At 46.4% G+C, this 15,645-nt stretch overlaps 1 protein-coding gene across 7 annotated transcripts in view; it reads right to left on the bottom strand.

The window, feature by feature from the left end:
• Positions 1–15,645, bottom strand: part of SZT2 (SZT2 subunit of KICSTOR complex) — a 54,626-nt gene that overhangs the window by 38,864 nt on the left and 117 nt on the right. For all 7 annotated transcript variants that reach the window (XM_048313383.1, XM_048313381.1, XM_048313380.1 and 4 more), the window contains exons 2-13: positions 15,380–15,505; positions 15,047–15,220; positions 14,534–14,704; positions 12,600–12,731; positions 10,458–10,617; positions 9,876–9,982; positions 9,483–9,693; positions 8,261–8,431; positions 2,963–3,194; positions 2,162–2,291; positions 797–939; positions 15–167 (exon numbers count right to left, since the gene is read on the bottom strand). In XM_048313383.1, coding sequence (XP_048169340.1) covers positions 15–167; positions 797–939; positions 2,162–2,291; positions 2,963–3,194; positions 8,261–8,431; positions 9,483–9,693; positions 9,876–9,982; positions 10,458–10,617; positions 12,600–12,731; positions 14,534–14,704; positions 15,047–15,220; positions 15,380–15,505 — 1,910 coding nt within the window. The remainder of the gene's footprint in view (positions 1–14; positions 168–796; positions 940–2,161; positions 2,292–2,962; positions 3,195–8,260; positions 8,432–9,482; positions 9,694–9,875; positions 9,983–10,457; positions 10,618–12,599; positions 12,732–14,533; positions 14,705–15,046; positions 15,221–15,379; positions 15,506–15,645) is intronic.

Genomic DNA, 15,645 nt, shown 5'->3' with positions numbered 1-15,645 from the left:
TCAGAGCCACTCACCCGTGGATCAGCTTGACGTAGGAGTAGCCCTCCACCAGCACAAAGCTGCTCCAGTCCCGCAGCAGGGACGTGAGCGCCGAGTGGGAGATGCGGCACTGGATGGTGCTGTAGCGGCCGTTGTTGCCCGGCGTGTGCAGGTGCTTGGGCACAGGCCTGCAGGGTGGGCAGAAAGTCATTTCAGAGCTGCAGTTTCTCTTCTTCCCCCAAAACCCACAGAGGCTTTGCTGCATCCATCCTACTCTGACTGGTCTATCAGCCTTTTTCCTCCACAGCAGCCAACAAACAAGCACCTCCCCTAATCTCACAGTGGAGAGAGCCACACTCCCTGAGTGCACTGGAATCTCCACACCGCAGAAAGCACATCCCTTGTATGCCATCTCCCTCCATGCAATAGATGACTATTATTCACATAACTCTGCAACTAGGACCAGCCTCAGGTAGGCAGTACTTTTGGGAAAGACATTTTCCAGCAGCAAACAAAAGCATGTGGGTTAGCTCCCAAATGAATGGTCCCATACCCCCTGCAATCAGGAAATCAAAATCCAAGAGGGAGCTGAAAAACAATTTATCTTCCCCCTCTCAACAAAGATGACTTCCTAACCTACTGTCCCTCTCAGATAAACAAACCTTCAGCATCCATTAGGCTCCACTAGTGAAACCCTTCCCTTGGCCATAGGCACCTGCAAAAGAGCTGCAACTCCTCAGCTGGGCTGAACTGGACACCCTGCTTTCCCAGGCTGGCCCACAGCGTGCACATGAGCTCAGCCCTGCCCATTACATACGTGTCATGCTCCAGAAGGATGACTATACGATGCATGTGCAGCCATCTCTGCCAGAAGTTGGCATCCATGGAAAGGATAGGCTTCCAGTAGGAGGCAAATTGGGAATGGCTTGAGTCGGACCCACTGTGCTGCAGAGATAACACCTGAGAAAACGACAGGACAATATTCAGCATGAAAGTGCTCTACTCAGAGAGAGTAAGAATTTCTCTAGCAGCTGAGCTGTTGTAGGCCAAGAAGGCCACATCCCTGGCTTTGGGTAATTTCCTCTGAACAGAGTAAGTCTGCTCACATTGAAACACAGTGCAGCGTAAGCAAAAATAAATTAGGCTCCTAAAATGTCAAGATAATTAGGAATTTAACTACTTAGCATCAAGTAAATCAACCACGAAAAAGATGGCATATGTAACTGCGTGCCTTCTGACTGAGAGGGGGATATATGGCTTGTGTCAGCAAAGTAATTAAACACTGAGATTACTCATCTGAGAGTGCTCAGGCAAACAGAGTGCCAGAATGGGTGGCATTGGGCAACTCTAATAGGTTTGTATGGTGACACTGGTTCCACCAACTATAGCAACACTGCTGACATAGAAATACAGTGGTGGTTAGCCACAAGATGAGATGTTCCAGATATACTTTGGGATACATAACCCTACACAGGGAAAACGTACTAGGCAAATCTAAAGAAGGACTTAAACAGTAAAACAAAAGGAATAATTCTCTGAAATTAAAGCTCCCCTAACTTTAATATCTGCTAGTCCTCTTCCATCTATGCCAAGGACGCTGGTAGCAGGGAACAGATAATATGCTGGCTCTTCTGCTTAGTGAGTTTCAATGAGTTTGAATCTTGCAGTGGAAACTATTAGCTCATATTTTGTTTCGTTTCTGCTGTGCAGATGGCAAGTATCTCTCTTGCACCTTCCACATGAGTGCTCAGAGCAATGAGCCTATTAAACAACTACTCAGCACATCGTGTATCTTCACCTGACAGTACTGAGCTACATCTCCAGGGCAGTGGTTGCACTGCCAGCAGCAACTCCATGCCTATGGGGCATCCACTGAAAAAGCACAGCAAAAGCAAGCGTGTCAGCCTTCCCATTGGTCTCACACATCACAGCACTACAGGAGGTGGTTTCAGAGCACACTTAGGAGACTTGCTGTTGGGCTTAGAGCTGTAGCTGCATCAATGGAGACATAGGGTGATGTCTCAGAGGGGGAAAGGCATAGCATGGGATGTTGACTGTACCACACCTGAACTCTCTGACTGAGCAGGATAAGATGAAGACAAAATGAGCAAGAGATGAAGCCTGAGTACAAGAACAGGCAGGGGAGACAACCTGTCCCACATTAGAGAGAGAGGCAACATACCGGAGTGGTGGATCCTGGGGGGATGTAGAACAGGGGCACACCATTCTTGGTGCTCTCAGGAATGGTAAAGTGTTCTGGGACTGTGTCAAAAGACTGCAGATGTACCAGCATCTGATCTGTCTGGTTGATGCTGTAAAAGAAGAGGCAGTTAGCCACAAAAGCCTGTGCTCTCCCCCTTGCTGCTCCAGTCAGCGCAGAGCTTGCACACACAGCATGCCCTATGTACTGGGAGCCCATCTGCACCAACAGAGCTTCCTTGGGAAATGCTGGAACTCCATGCCCAAGTACAAAGAGGGTGTTAAAGGGGCTTCAGTGTAGCAGCCTCATCCACACAGAGGATGAACAGAGTTGGAAATGAAGTGCTAGAAAAGGAATCTGCCAAAGAGTTGGATGTAACAGTCACCCTGGCCAAGAAATGGTTATGACCCCAGGCACTTCAGCCCCAGACACGTGTGATGTGTTTGCTGCTCCTGGTGTGACCACACAGCACAGCTGCATGGGTGTGCTGTAAGAACACATGACCTCCATGGGATGGCAGTCAGAGGTAAGGTTTGCATCCCAGGATCCAGATTCAGGAGCAGCCACACCATCACCCTGAAGCATCCTTACAAACTAGATCACAGACCAGTTTGAGTCTTTTCCTTGGCTAGACAACAAGCTTGTTACCAGTCGTGTCCCCTCCTCAGAGCACATTCTTTCTGAACCCTGGGTTGGGATGGCCACCTGAAAAAGCCTCATGCCAAGGAAGGAATTACTTGTTTACACTGGGCACTGGAAACTGCTGGGCATGGTCCAGCTCACCTCTGCAAGGTGTTCCAGAAGCGCCGGATGACTGTGGTGCGGTACAGACTGGTGATAGGCTTCCTCATGGTGCAACTGATGTCATGCAAAATGTCATAGCTTCCCTCCATTGTCACTTCCACCCAAGTGCTGCGTTTTGATGGGTCCAGGGGCCAAGGTGTCACAGCTAAGTACTCAATCCTCATGTTATGCTTCCAAAGCAGCACCAGTTTCACCTCCAGCTGAGACCCACCTGCATGGGAGCAGAAGAGCAAGTTCAGGTGTTTGTTCCATACATATCTGAGCTTTACCTCTGACCAGAGATTCATGAGTACCATGAGATCATTTGATTGCTGAGGGGAACAAAGTGATCTAACTGTTTGCTTTAGCTGAAGTCACTCTCTCTCCTCTCCACCTATTGGAGGCTTTGCTTGCACTGAGGCGTTTGGTGAAGAGTTCTCAATTCTTTAAGTGTACATGTAATACCTGCACTAGGGAAGGAATCTGAAACTCAGAGGAAGAGCTGACATTTGCAATGGGCTCTCTTCTTCACAGCCTCATCTTTGTTTCCAAGAAAACTGCTGCTTTGCACAGATGAGCAGGGCCATTAAACTATAAAGTTTTGTCATCCACACTGCACAGAGTTAATCCATCCCATTGCAGAAACACAGCCATCTGACGGACACAGATCATAAACAACCTGGAAGGTGAGGTCTAATTCTTGAATTAATCTCTATTCATCCTGCACAGACTGTATTTCATGCAATCTAGAACTTCAGTCTTCAAAGCGTCTCACCATGTTTACATTCTCTTCCCAAAGTTAAGAATGAATATTCACCTATTCTTCAACCTGTACATTTTTACCATTTCCTTTCAGCAAGCCTAATAAGATTAACACTAACACCTGACAGCAGGCCTCGCTGAGCCAAAAGAGCAGAGACCTGCCCCACTCCTGCTGACTGTGCATGTGTATTTGTACTGAAACATCCCAGGGAAACACATGACCACGCTGCGATTTCAGCTGCTCGATCATCTATTCTATGTCCAGCCTGCTCTGTACTTTGCCAGACTTGCAGCGTTTGTGTGATAAGTGATTGGATGTGCTGGAAACCTTCTGAACAGATCATCAGCCTGGATGCTCTGTTTCCTGCAGAGTTGCATTTGCTGCTGTCAGAGGCACATCATGCCATCCCCTTCACAGGCTGATTGAGCTCCACTTTAAAGCCATCTTTTTGCTCTCATGGTCCCTGCTGGGAGGTTCCCTCAGAGCACTCTTCCCCCATCAATGTTTAGAAGAAACCTTAGAGTACATGCCAAATTCATGCTTGGTTGTTCTTTTGATTAAATCATTTTTATTCTGAGCAGCTTCATTTCCATAACATTGACAGGGAGTGTGCACTACCAATAAATCCTTACTCAGTTTCAGCTGTTACTGTGACAAAACATTCATTCCTCTTAACAGACCCAGACCTTCCTGCACCTTAAGAACTCACCTTTCTTGAAAAAAGATGATCAGAAGTGTATACTGTATTTTACCTGTACTTCATCTGGGGGATTAGTAGGATTTTATTAAAGGTCACTAATATTTTATACAATGGATGGTTTGTGTTACTATAATTGCACTTGCCAGGATTGCACCATCTGTTGTTTCCTATGAAGATTGTCTAGTTTATCAGAGAGGCTAAACAAGAATTTATAAATTCATCTCTTTTTATTTCATACTGTCACCTCACTCTTATTGCTTTAGGGCTCATCCACTGCTACTTGCACAATATTTTTGTTCTCATAATAAAGCCTTTCTACTTCATCAACAGGAAACATGATAAGTAAATTCCCACATTTTTGCTTAGATCATAAATGAAAATATTTCCAACTTTCACCTCTGTTTCCATTAGTCATCCTGGCTTCACTCCTATGATCCCACACAAGCAAAACTAAAAACACAGGCAAAATATTTACTTAGTTTGAAGTTACACCTAGATGAATCTTCAGCTTTTTCTTACTGCAAAGCAATCTCTTTCTGTTCCTGACTTTATAGATAATAAAATTCTTCCTACTTTGATTTCCTTCACAAAGTCCAGCTCTGTTTTTTTAGAAAACTCACTTTGTCTTCCCGATTCCTGTCACTAGAGAATAGCCATTCTCACTGCCCAGCCATTTTTGGTGCTGGACTGATTCACAGAGGAAGATGATGTTTTGAAAACCATCCTCTCCAGGCTGCCCTCAACACAAAATGGCAAGAATTTTTTTTTTTTGCTACAGAGGGAGATCCCCTGACAGTGTTCCAGAAAGTAAAAGAGCTGGGCTCAATTATGCACCATGGCCCTGAAGCTTCTTTTCCTTCCATACTTTCCAATCCTTTTCCTTTCACAAGTACTTCTGCATTCCTAACTAACCAAGCTGCCTCCTAAATACCTAAATATATAAAAATCAAACAGTGAGGGTAACCAGAACACTTATAAATATCACAAACAACCTCCCCAGGCAACTCTGAGCACAAAGCTAGCTATTTAATCTATTTTGTCTTTGGTAAAGTGAAGGAGAAAAGCGACAGTGTCAAAGTCCACAACTGCACTTTTTTTTCCTCTCACTTCACAGCCAGCTGGCTCCTTACCAGCCTTTAATTGGCAAGTGTTGGCAATCCAGGTTAATTAACTGTTCTTTGTTATCCACTTCTCTGTAGAATGGCTCAGAGAGCCCTGATTAGGCAAACATGTTTTTCCTTAGCAAAGGCAGTACTGAATGTCTAAAATTTCTCAACTCTACTTTTACCTGTTAGCTCAGCAAAATTTTAAGCAACTCCCCAGAGCATTTAGCCTTTCCAAAGTATTAAATAACATTATCTGCTACTAGTCTGAAGGCTGCATAGAAGTACACTCTATATTTTTGATACCTCTGACATTTCATTTTCAAATTTCTTCTAAAAAATACACAGAAAGTATTTCTGGCTCAAGGAGCCCCTGAGCTGCAAAGAGCTAGAGAGGGCTCAAAGGAAGAAAAAAGGAAAGCAGAATAGAGATTATCATCATGTATGTTTACCCTGCTCTTACTCCTGTGCACCTGCCCACAGCTATTCACCACAGAAGGTAACTCTGACCCAGCAGCTGCTCTTCTGCTCTCTGCTCTTGTAAAAATGGGAGACCAATCCATTTAGCACTCCAAGGAGTAAAAGCCAGCAGGCAAATACCTGGAGGAAAACGCAGGGAGCATGGTAACATGTTGTGATATTTCTAATACATTCCTCCAGAGTGCAGGAATTCACTGCTTTACAATATCCTGAGCCACAGGTTGTAGCTACACCTTTGTGCAAAAAAAATACAATGTGAACTTGTCTGACTGCTTTTTGAATGATTCATACCTGGTGAATGCTCTTCCAGCATTTCTGTATAGGACTACAGTCACCAAAAGCACTTCAGCATTGCTGCCAGATTAAAGAGAAAGGCTTTTTATCCAGCACTGTTCAAGTTGTAAGTGAACTTGGGCACAGAAGAATAAAAGACACTGAGTGTGGACACGAATGGACTTGTCACACTGTTTCACAGACATTCCTAGACAAGGAGAGTGCAATGGAGCTAATCTGCCTGGATTTAAGGGAAGTAATCTCATGGCACACCGACATTAGTGAAAGCAATCTGCAAACATTACTGGAACAGCTGTCTCACCGGGAAAACTTAGCAGACACTTACTTTTAACAGAAAATTCCTGAAACAAGAAATTAGGGAGATTCCTAGAAGACCAACTTTAGAAATTATCCCACCTAATATGATTGCTAGCAATCTTCCCCCCAAAAATGGTGATTTAGATCCATTCAGTTTGTAAGATGCATCAAGGCAAAAGAACTGCAATTCCCAGGCATCACAGTGGAACAGGGAGGTGAACTGAGCAAAATGAACTTAAGAGTACTATCATGTGAAGGACAGCACATGTAGGGACTCCTAAACAAACAAAACCCAATAGAACACCCCCAAGGACTCATCAATTGAAAGAAAAGGTGCATGAAAGATTCAGAGATTTCTGCAATACAGTCGTGGAGAATGTTCACATGATTCCCAGTCTATCAGATTTGTTATTTCACTTCAGAAGCAGGGAAGTGTCAATGCTGCTGAACAAGGCACTGATAAAACTACACTTAAAACACTCTTATCAACTGTTTTGAGAAACATGAGATCAAACTGAAAAGAAAACAACTTAAGGGGAAAAAAAAAGAGCTATTAACCTGAATAAACAAAACAGAAAGCCTGCCCTTACAAAATAAAGGTGAAATACCTGCTTGCTTAATATTAACCTGCCAAAAGGTAGGTTACAAGGAGAAAGATGTCCTTAAATATGTTTGTGGAAGGCAGAGAAGGCGGATAAATTTAATTAAAAATAATAGTCACACAGGTCCAATTTGGTCTCAGGGAGTTTAGAAAGGAAGCCAGAGAAAGAGCAATGAAGCTCTGGGACAGTCTTCCAACCAGAGCAGTGGCAGAAGGTATTTACATGTTTTTTAGGCAGACCACAGTAAATTCACAGAAAACATCACATGGCAAGTTTGGAATGGTTTGGGAGAGACTTTGATTCTCTGATGTAAAACACATTCTGTGTACTAATAAGCTTGCATTTGGATTTTTTCATCTCCCCTTCGGTTAAAGTACTAGCACTAGTCACAGCTGGAGATGGAAATTTAGGTAGGATTTACTGGCCCTCCTTAGGATAATCAAACCCCTCAAGGTCCCTAGTCAGCAGCTAGTTCTCACTCTCCAGGTGCCATGTCTAGTGAGTCAGGTGAAAGAACAGGATCACTGGAAGGTTTTATGGTCTTCTAGAATTGATCACGGTCCTGACTGATCTGACATTTTCACCTAACAATATCCTTGTTTCACCCAATTTCTTCCTTTGGAAGACTGTAGTTCGGAGGCATTAAGCCTGTTGTACCAAAGGGCTCAACTTTGTGTTAGTATTTTGGAGGGCATCTAGCAAAGAACTAGAGAGGGATGAAAAAAAAGAGAAATATAGATGAAATCCCAAAAAACTCTGCAAACCCCAGTTCTGTCACTAGTTTCTCTGCAATTGTGGGGAATAATTTCCAAGATACAGTGCTTCACTGGCTGTCTCTCCCCAGGCACAACCACAGAGAGCAAGCCTGGCAAGTGCATAACCACACAATATTGGGCAGCCCTGCAGCAGGCAATTATTTGTGAAAACAGAATTTGGGGAAAATGGCTCCTTCCTCCACAATACCACCACTCTGCTGAGATGGCAGATGCTGTGCTTTCCTCTAAGCAGCTGAGAACAGAGTCCTATCTGAGTCTCCAGCCCTTAAGGCAGCAGAGTCACCTTTGGTGATGTTGACCTCCCGGATGCTGTAGCCCTCGCGCAGCCGGACCGAAACAATGCTCACGAGGTCGGCGTGCACCTCCTTCTCCGTGTGCTTCTTCCTCCGCATCGCCAGCGCAGGGTTGCTGCTTGCAGACACCAGGTGCTCATTGAACAGCCTGTGCTGGGACACTGCAAATGGCAGGGATGGGTTTGAGAGGGAGCAGCTCCCCTGAGCCCCATCATGCAGCAACAGGCCTCCCCAAGAGCTTTATAAAAGCTGCCAGGAACACTCGCTGGCCTGAAGAACAGTACATCCTTCAGGCACCATTTACACCCACTCCTGATTCTGCAATACAGCAAACAGGTTCATCAGTGTGGCCAAAAGGCCTGGGAAAGGGACAGGGTGGGATGACAGGCACTGCTTCCTCTGGGACAGCTTTTGTGACAAGACACACATTGGAATTCCACATCCAGCCTAGACAGGCAGAAACCGCACATCTGTTTCAACAGTCACACAGCAAGCGTTGGGGCTTTATGGATTTCCCTGGAAAATTTTAAGTTCCCAGGTGCTTTTTAAAAGATATCAGGATGTGGAAGACTTGAGCTTAAACCACTAGCAGCTGATCTTTTTAAGATTCAGCATTTCCAAGTCCCAAGCTAGCTCTCTTCAAACTTGCCAGTTTATGTGGCTTCTGCTGCCAAGTTACAGAAAGCAGATGGCACCAGCATATCGCTGGGACATGAAAGGGTGTTTCCATGTTTTACTGGTAACTAAACTAAGCTCTCCTGGCACACTCTCAGTCACTAATAGTCACAAAATAAGAACAACCAGGAGAAGCATTTGGGACAGTTCTCAGGGGTCTAGTTTTTCAATCCAAACTGCCATCTGCAAGCCCTGTTAGGACAAGCTCTGCAGAACATCCCTGTCTGCAAGCTAGCCAGTGTGCACGGAAGGGTGGGCAAGAGCTTCTGACCCCCTCCAAGTCCCAGCACAGTGGGCCTAACTGCAGATTGCTAAATCAGGGGAATGGTGGAAAATGGGGCATTATTTTTCCCTGGTCCACCCAATTCCTGGAACCAGGAGGGGATTCACAGGTGGGGCTGTGTGACCAACTGTGCCCAGAGCCTACAGAAGGCATGACAAGGGACAGTATCAGCATAACCAAGCCTGGGGAGTCCCCCCAAAGAGAGGTGCTTTAAGACACCCATCTACTGGAAGAAGGACATGCACATTCCTCACCACAATAATATTCTGGATTCAGGGACTCCCCAGTACGCAGAAAGGAGTACAGTAGAAATGCCTTGTGATACACATTCAGATCCAGGCTCAGGGGATCCAGCTCAGGGCACGTGGAGAGGTAAGCACCAAAAGTGGCCATGGCAATGAATTTCATCAGTTCCACATTGGGAACGTGGCCAAAGCTGCAGTCATAGGAGTAGACACCGCCCACCTATGGGATGGATAAAGGAGACACCTGAGTGACAACAGCAGTGCTGAAGACAAGGCAGATGATTGGTCAAGAATTCAAACAGGCAGAGAAGGCCCCCACTTCTCCTCTGGAGGTGACTGCCACCACCACCAATCCACCTGCCTCCCTCTGGTACCCACACTCCCAGGTACCAGCAGACATACCTGCACAAAGGAGCAGGCCACTGTGCCACTGCGCAGCTGGTTGAGTAAAGTCTCACACACAGCCACGTCAGGGACACTGGTCACACCATCCGTAATTATTATAATACCTGTAAACAAGGCAGCATCTTAGTGCATCTTCCATCTCAAACGGCTATCATTCTCCCAGTAAATTCACCAGAGATAAAGCTTAGGCAGGGCAAAAGTAGAAGGAAAATCCTGAGGCTGGTTTAGAGCTTCCAAAGCATTATGGAGCTGGCAAACATCCTGATTAGGTACAGCAGAGCACACAGAAAGGGCACAGCTCTTCACACCCCAGGCTGCCCTGAGCAACAGTCACAGCTGTACTGCCTCACAAACTCCCCAACGCTGACACACGGCACTTGGCACAGTGTTGTCCTCCCCATTCCCACCACCACAATTTGCCCCCAGAATGCAGAGTAAAAGGCTCTGGTGAAATTTCATCCCTAACAGAAGGGTCCATGCACACACCCGTCCTTACAAAATTAACCTCAGCCAACGGCAGGAGCAATACAGCCCTTTGCAAACAACCGGGTAAACCTTAACCCCGAGGACGCAGCCAACCTGCGCTGGAGTTGGAGGGCAGCAGCTGCAGGGCCAGGATCCCTTGCCGGACCATGCTGACCAGACCAACGTCAGCAGTGACAACAGACACGCTGGGCTTCCTCCCAGATGATTCCTGCACGTCACCAGGGCTCTCTTGGCTCAGGGGGGATAAATCCACCTGGAAAAGTTTAAAAAACCCACAAGGCCCCAGGGGGCAGATTTCAGCCTAGCTCTAGTCCTCGCTCTTTCAAACACCTTCGGTCTGGCAGTCCCATGGTACTCTGGAGCACCACAGCAGACTCCATTTGTAGCTTTAACTTCCAGGTGCTCTTAAAATCCTGGTCACTTGGGCTGCTTCGAACAGCTGGGCAAGGCTGCTTGAAGGTGGAGGGACAGCATGCTCAGAGCTTTATTTTAAGCTGACTTCTCACAGAAGGGGAGATATGAGACACTTTGGGGTCACTAAAACTCCTCTGTGGAGCAAAGCAGTTCCCAGTTAAAGAGATGGTGAATACCTCTTTCTCCCCTTGTCATTTAGTAGAAGCTGCAGCTATTCAGCATCTCCTTAATCTACTCTATTCAGCCCAGAAACACTGGAGACGCAGAGACAGCTACGTCTCACTCGTGAAGCTCTGCAGCAGAGGGGGAAAGAAGCCTCACAAGGACTAAGTCTAGTGCCTATGCATTTAACTCAAAAGGCCCTTGTTATGCAGTGTTGATATAAACAAATGCAGGTAGACTTCTCCTGCATCTTCTACGAAAAATATCCCCTAGGCAAAGCCTGAAATTTGTATAATTACACCAGTGAGAAACCTACTGTATTCATAGTCCCTTAATCCCCATAAGGCTCTGGCAGTTCAACCCTGTAATAAAATATTGCTTCATTTTTACTGCTAATGCAGAGAATGGCTGAGACCCCCCTCTGCAAAGCTACAGACGATTGGAGTTGGGAAAAGAAAACTAGAACTAACAAAACTTTTGCTATGCACAAATGGGAGCAGTCCGAGAGCAAAAAATATTGATTATCCATCACTTTAATTTGCCAGATGCCTTAAATTCAGATACTTGTTAACAATGATACAGCTAGTGCAACTTCAAAAGTGAATAAAGTTTCAGTCCCTGCCTTTCCCCTGGGGCCTCCCACCTCCACCCCACACCCTGTGGCAGGATTCACCAGTCCCTCTGGCCTGCAAGAGCGTCTCTCCCCTCCATTTGCATGGAAGAAGTTACAGGGTAGTTTACCATGAGAGAAATACTGCATCAAGCAGGAATGCACACAAAGCACTGCAAAACCACCATCTGGTCTCACTAGTCGAGGTATTTACTTCTGGCAATCTACTTTCTGTTTGAGGACTGGCAGTTTTAGCATTGAAACATACAAATTTCAGCTACAATGTGAGACTCCCAGCACTTCAGATATGCAACTGCAATTCACTACCAGTATCCTCTTGGTCATCTGATTTTGGGACTTTTTATTTCCTTTTTGCCCAAACTCTAATAACTAATGCTAATTAAGGACTACATAACCTCAGCCAGACCAACAATGACTTTGACTGCAAGAAGATCAAAAGCAGCATGGCCAGCAGGTTGAGGGAGGTAATCTTTAAATGTCCCTTCCAACTCAGACCGTACTAGGATTCTGTCATTAATATGCTGATACATATATCCATGGCTACTAAGCAGCATCTGTCACAGAATTCAAGGAGCACTTGAAACTGAACCAGCTGTTTATTCAGTTTCACTGCCAGTTTTCATGGTAACAAGTAAGTATTTTCATTCAAGAAATGTCAAAAGGGCTAAGGGCATATTCACAGCTATTTGCAGATTAATAATATGGACATAAGCACCTCTCCCACCATCTTCTTCAGAGAGAAATCACACCCTACACCATTTCTCCCATGATATACAGTCAGGCCATCTTACTGCACATTAACTTTAGGGAAGGTAAAGATCCTCACCAGTCCTTCTAAACACTTAATGGTTCTGCTTCCTCAGTGTTCACATCTCATTACTGGATCCCACAGTGTTATCTCACCAACTCCTTAGCTGTTCCTTCTGCAGACTTATGCTGCTGTTCCTCTTGCCACCCCACTTCAGAGGGGCCTCAGAGTGCAGATCTCCAGGAAGCCAAGAGAGCCCAACTACTTCTGCCCTCCTTACCTGCGGTTTGGGTTCATACTGTTGCTGAAGCATCTCTGCCACTTTGTTCTCAAAGGCACAGAGCTGTGTGTAAACTTGGTGCAGAAAGGCCTCACGCTTCGTCTCATCCAGCTGACAGCCCTGGAATAGTACCTGGCCCAAGGACACACATGTCAGTCATCAAGTTAAGATTTTACAGCACCAGCCCCAAGATGGTACACAGGAACACAGCTCTGCACAGGGGAGTTCAAACATCTCCCTGACAAAGCACAGGTACAGCACAGGCCACTTCTCTCTGTCCCTGCTCAGAGACAAGAGCCTGTGAGCAGTGGTGTCTCATGGCACCTGCTGTGCACCCCACTGCAGATGCTTACATCACACTTTGGCAAATCTCCTTCTTGGGCAAGAAACTTCTACTTCATTTGACTTTCTCCAGGAGAAAGTGATGTGGGATCATTGTTAGAAGCCATTAAGTGTAGTCTGACACTTCGAAGGAAGGCCTGTTTGTTCTAATCTACCTCACCTCTAGACTGATCAAATTATCTTCCAAGAAGAACAGCAAATTGAAATAAAGAAAAGAAACAACGAGAGTGGACATTACAAAAGAGGCTGAGTGATGTGACAGAATAAGCCTGCCATCGCAGAAACTCCCCAGGGCACAACACCTGTGTTTACAGATGTCACCCTGGTATAGGCACTTCCTGTCCACAACCAGGAGGCAAAGAAGATACAACATGCAAAGACCTCAGCAGATTGGTGGGATGCTGCATGTTATCCACATTCCCTTGGCCTCATATGGACAAGACCTCATAGTGACATCAGAGAAATAAATTATTACCACAGAGAGTCTTTCCTGGATGAGTGATACACACATATGCCTTTTCCTCCACAAAAGAAACATAATTATCCAGTAGTACCCAGATATCACAGTTCATGGCCTCATGCACAAAGTGGGAATTTAGAGAGATCCAAAGAAGAAAAATGTAGCGACTTCAGAGTGCTCAATATAGTGCAAATAGGGGAGATACTGAGGCACAGCATGATGGTGTGTGCAGGATTGCTGGACAAGATAATACACAAAACATCAATGGCAAATGGAGAAATTCCTGCTAGGCTTACTCTTGCAGCACCTCAGAACAGACCAAAGCGATGGCCACACTCCTCAGGTACAAACCCTGGCAGAAGGCTTGGGCAGGGAGGGAACAAGCATAGACTAACAGGCTCCTCCTGTTACCACACACTTTCCCTGGTATTAGCAAAGGGATGAAATACACCACCAGAAACGTGTAAGTTACATGAAAATACTGTAAGGTGGAAGAGATCAAGGATGAACTTCAAAAACCATGCTGGCCCCGTAAACCAGATTTGAGTTTCTTAAACAGACCTGCCCTGACACAAGTGAAATCTCACCGATAAATATCAATACTGGGGCTGGCTGCTCCCTCCAGCAAGGAGAAGCATATTCAGACCAGTGCAAAAAAACCAAGGTTTGTAGGAAGAAGCAATTATCTTTGAATTGACCCCTGCTACAGAGCTGGAACAGGCAGACAACCTTTTGGTCATAACAAGCTCTGCTTGAATGCTTCAAGCTAATTAGAACAGGCAAAAAGAATAAATCAACAGAAATTAAAAACAAAAACAACCCCCAAACAACAAAACAAGAACAACAACAAGCACATATTCAACATGAGGCAAATATTCCCTGTGGCCCAATTCTAGAATCGTGCCTGAGGGCAGCATTCTCCAGAGAAACCTCTGCTTCCTGCCCAGAAAGGAGAAGTTGCTCACATACACTTCTGCATCATGCCAGGCCACGTGTTTCAGTGAAACAAGCCTGCAGCATCACAGATAACAGAGCCCAGCTGCCACCTGCCCCTGCTTTCCTCGTGCTCACAGGACACCTGCAAACCACAGCAAGCTTCTCACGCCGTGCCAAGGGAGAGCCTGAACTTTACCTGGTGGGACTGCAGGCCAATGATGGAGGAATACACCTGGATGGTGACAAAGATCTCTGGCTGGTAGATAATGTCTGAACCAGGGATACGAAAGGGTCTTAACAATCCCACCAAGCATCGGGAAAGGGCGTGAAACACTTCATCAAAAATTATCTCCCCCGTTGAGTCATCCTACAGAAACAGAGAAAGGGAACAGCTTTTTCACCTTCTAAGACTTTCACTCTCATCGCTGGTTATCCCACCGTGCAGAGCCAACAGCAAACATCCTCCTGCAGTGGCAGCTAGATTAAAGTGACAACTCTTGTAAACAGAAGTCACATATTCACCATCCAACGGAGAAATAAGATTTGCATTTAGTTCCCAGCCAGGGGCAAGCATGGCTCCCTCCCAGGAAAAGCAAGACTTCTGCAAAAGTTAAGACTGACACTGAGAGCAATAAGCCTTTTCTCAGCAAATATAAATGGGTTTCTCTTTCAATGCACAACACCCCAGAGAGGCAGCTTCTGCTCTTACCACAATCCCTGTGGAAGGGCTCAGATCGAGCTCAATCACAAATCGGTACTGGCGGGCCAGGAAGGTGACCCGTGTAGAGGGCACAAGGAGGTAGGGCCTGGGCTGGACCGGCTCGTCTGGCTGCCACCCGTTAGGCAGGATGCTGAGAACATCAAGCTCATTTTCTGACTTAACCTGCCGGAACAAGCAAACGGTACATGAGAGAACATCAAGCCATGCCAAAGGAAGAATGAGAGAAAGAAATAGGGCTTAAATACTCTGAAGAGCACAGGTGCTGCTGGGTGGTGCAGCACCAGCCGCGCTGACACCATCCAGCCCTGAGCACCAACTCACCAGCTCGGGCTCGGGTACGGCCCGGATCACCTGGTGCAGGCGGCTGAGGACCCAGGCGAGCCGCACGTTGCGGGAGATGCGATAGTCCTTCTTCATCAGGAGGAACACATGCCCTGCCTCCTCCACCTGCGGCGGGAGCACGGCGGCCCAGGTCAGGCCCGGAGCAGCCCCGGACAGCGCCCGCGCCGCCGCTCACCCCGGGCCGCTCCAGCCCCGCACTGCCGGCCCCACTGCTCCCCATGGCGACCGCGTCCCCTGCGCCCGCC

Source organism: Corvus hawaiiensis, chromosome 9, assembly GCF_020740725.1.
Source record: "Corvus hawaiiensis isolate bCorHaw1 chromosome 9, bCorHaw1.pri.cur, whole genome shotgun sequence".
NCBI lineage: Eukaryota > Metazoa > Chordata > Aves > Passeriformes > Corvidae > Corvus > Corvus hawaiiensis.
This window is presented reverse-complemented; position numbering and strand designations above follow the sequence as displayed.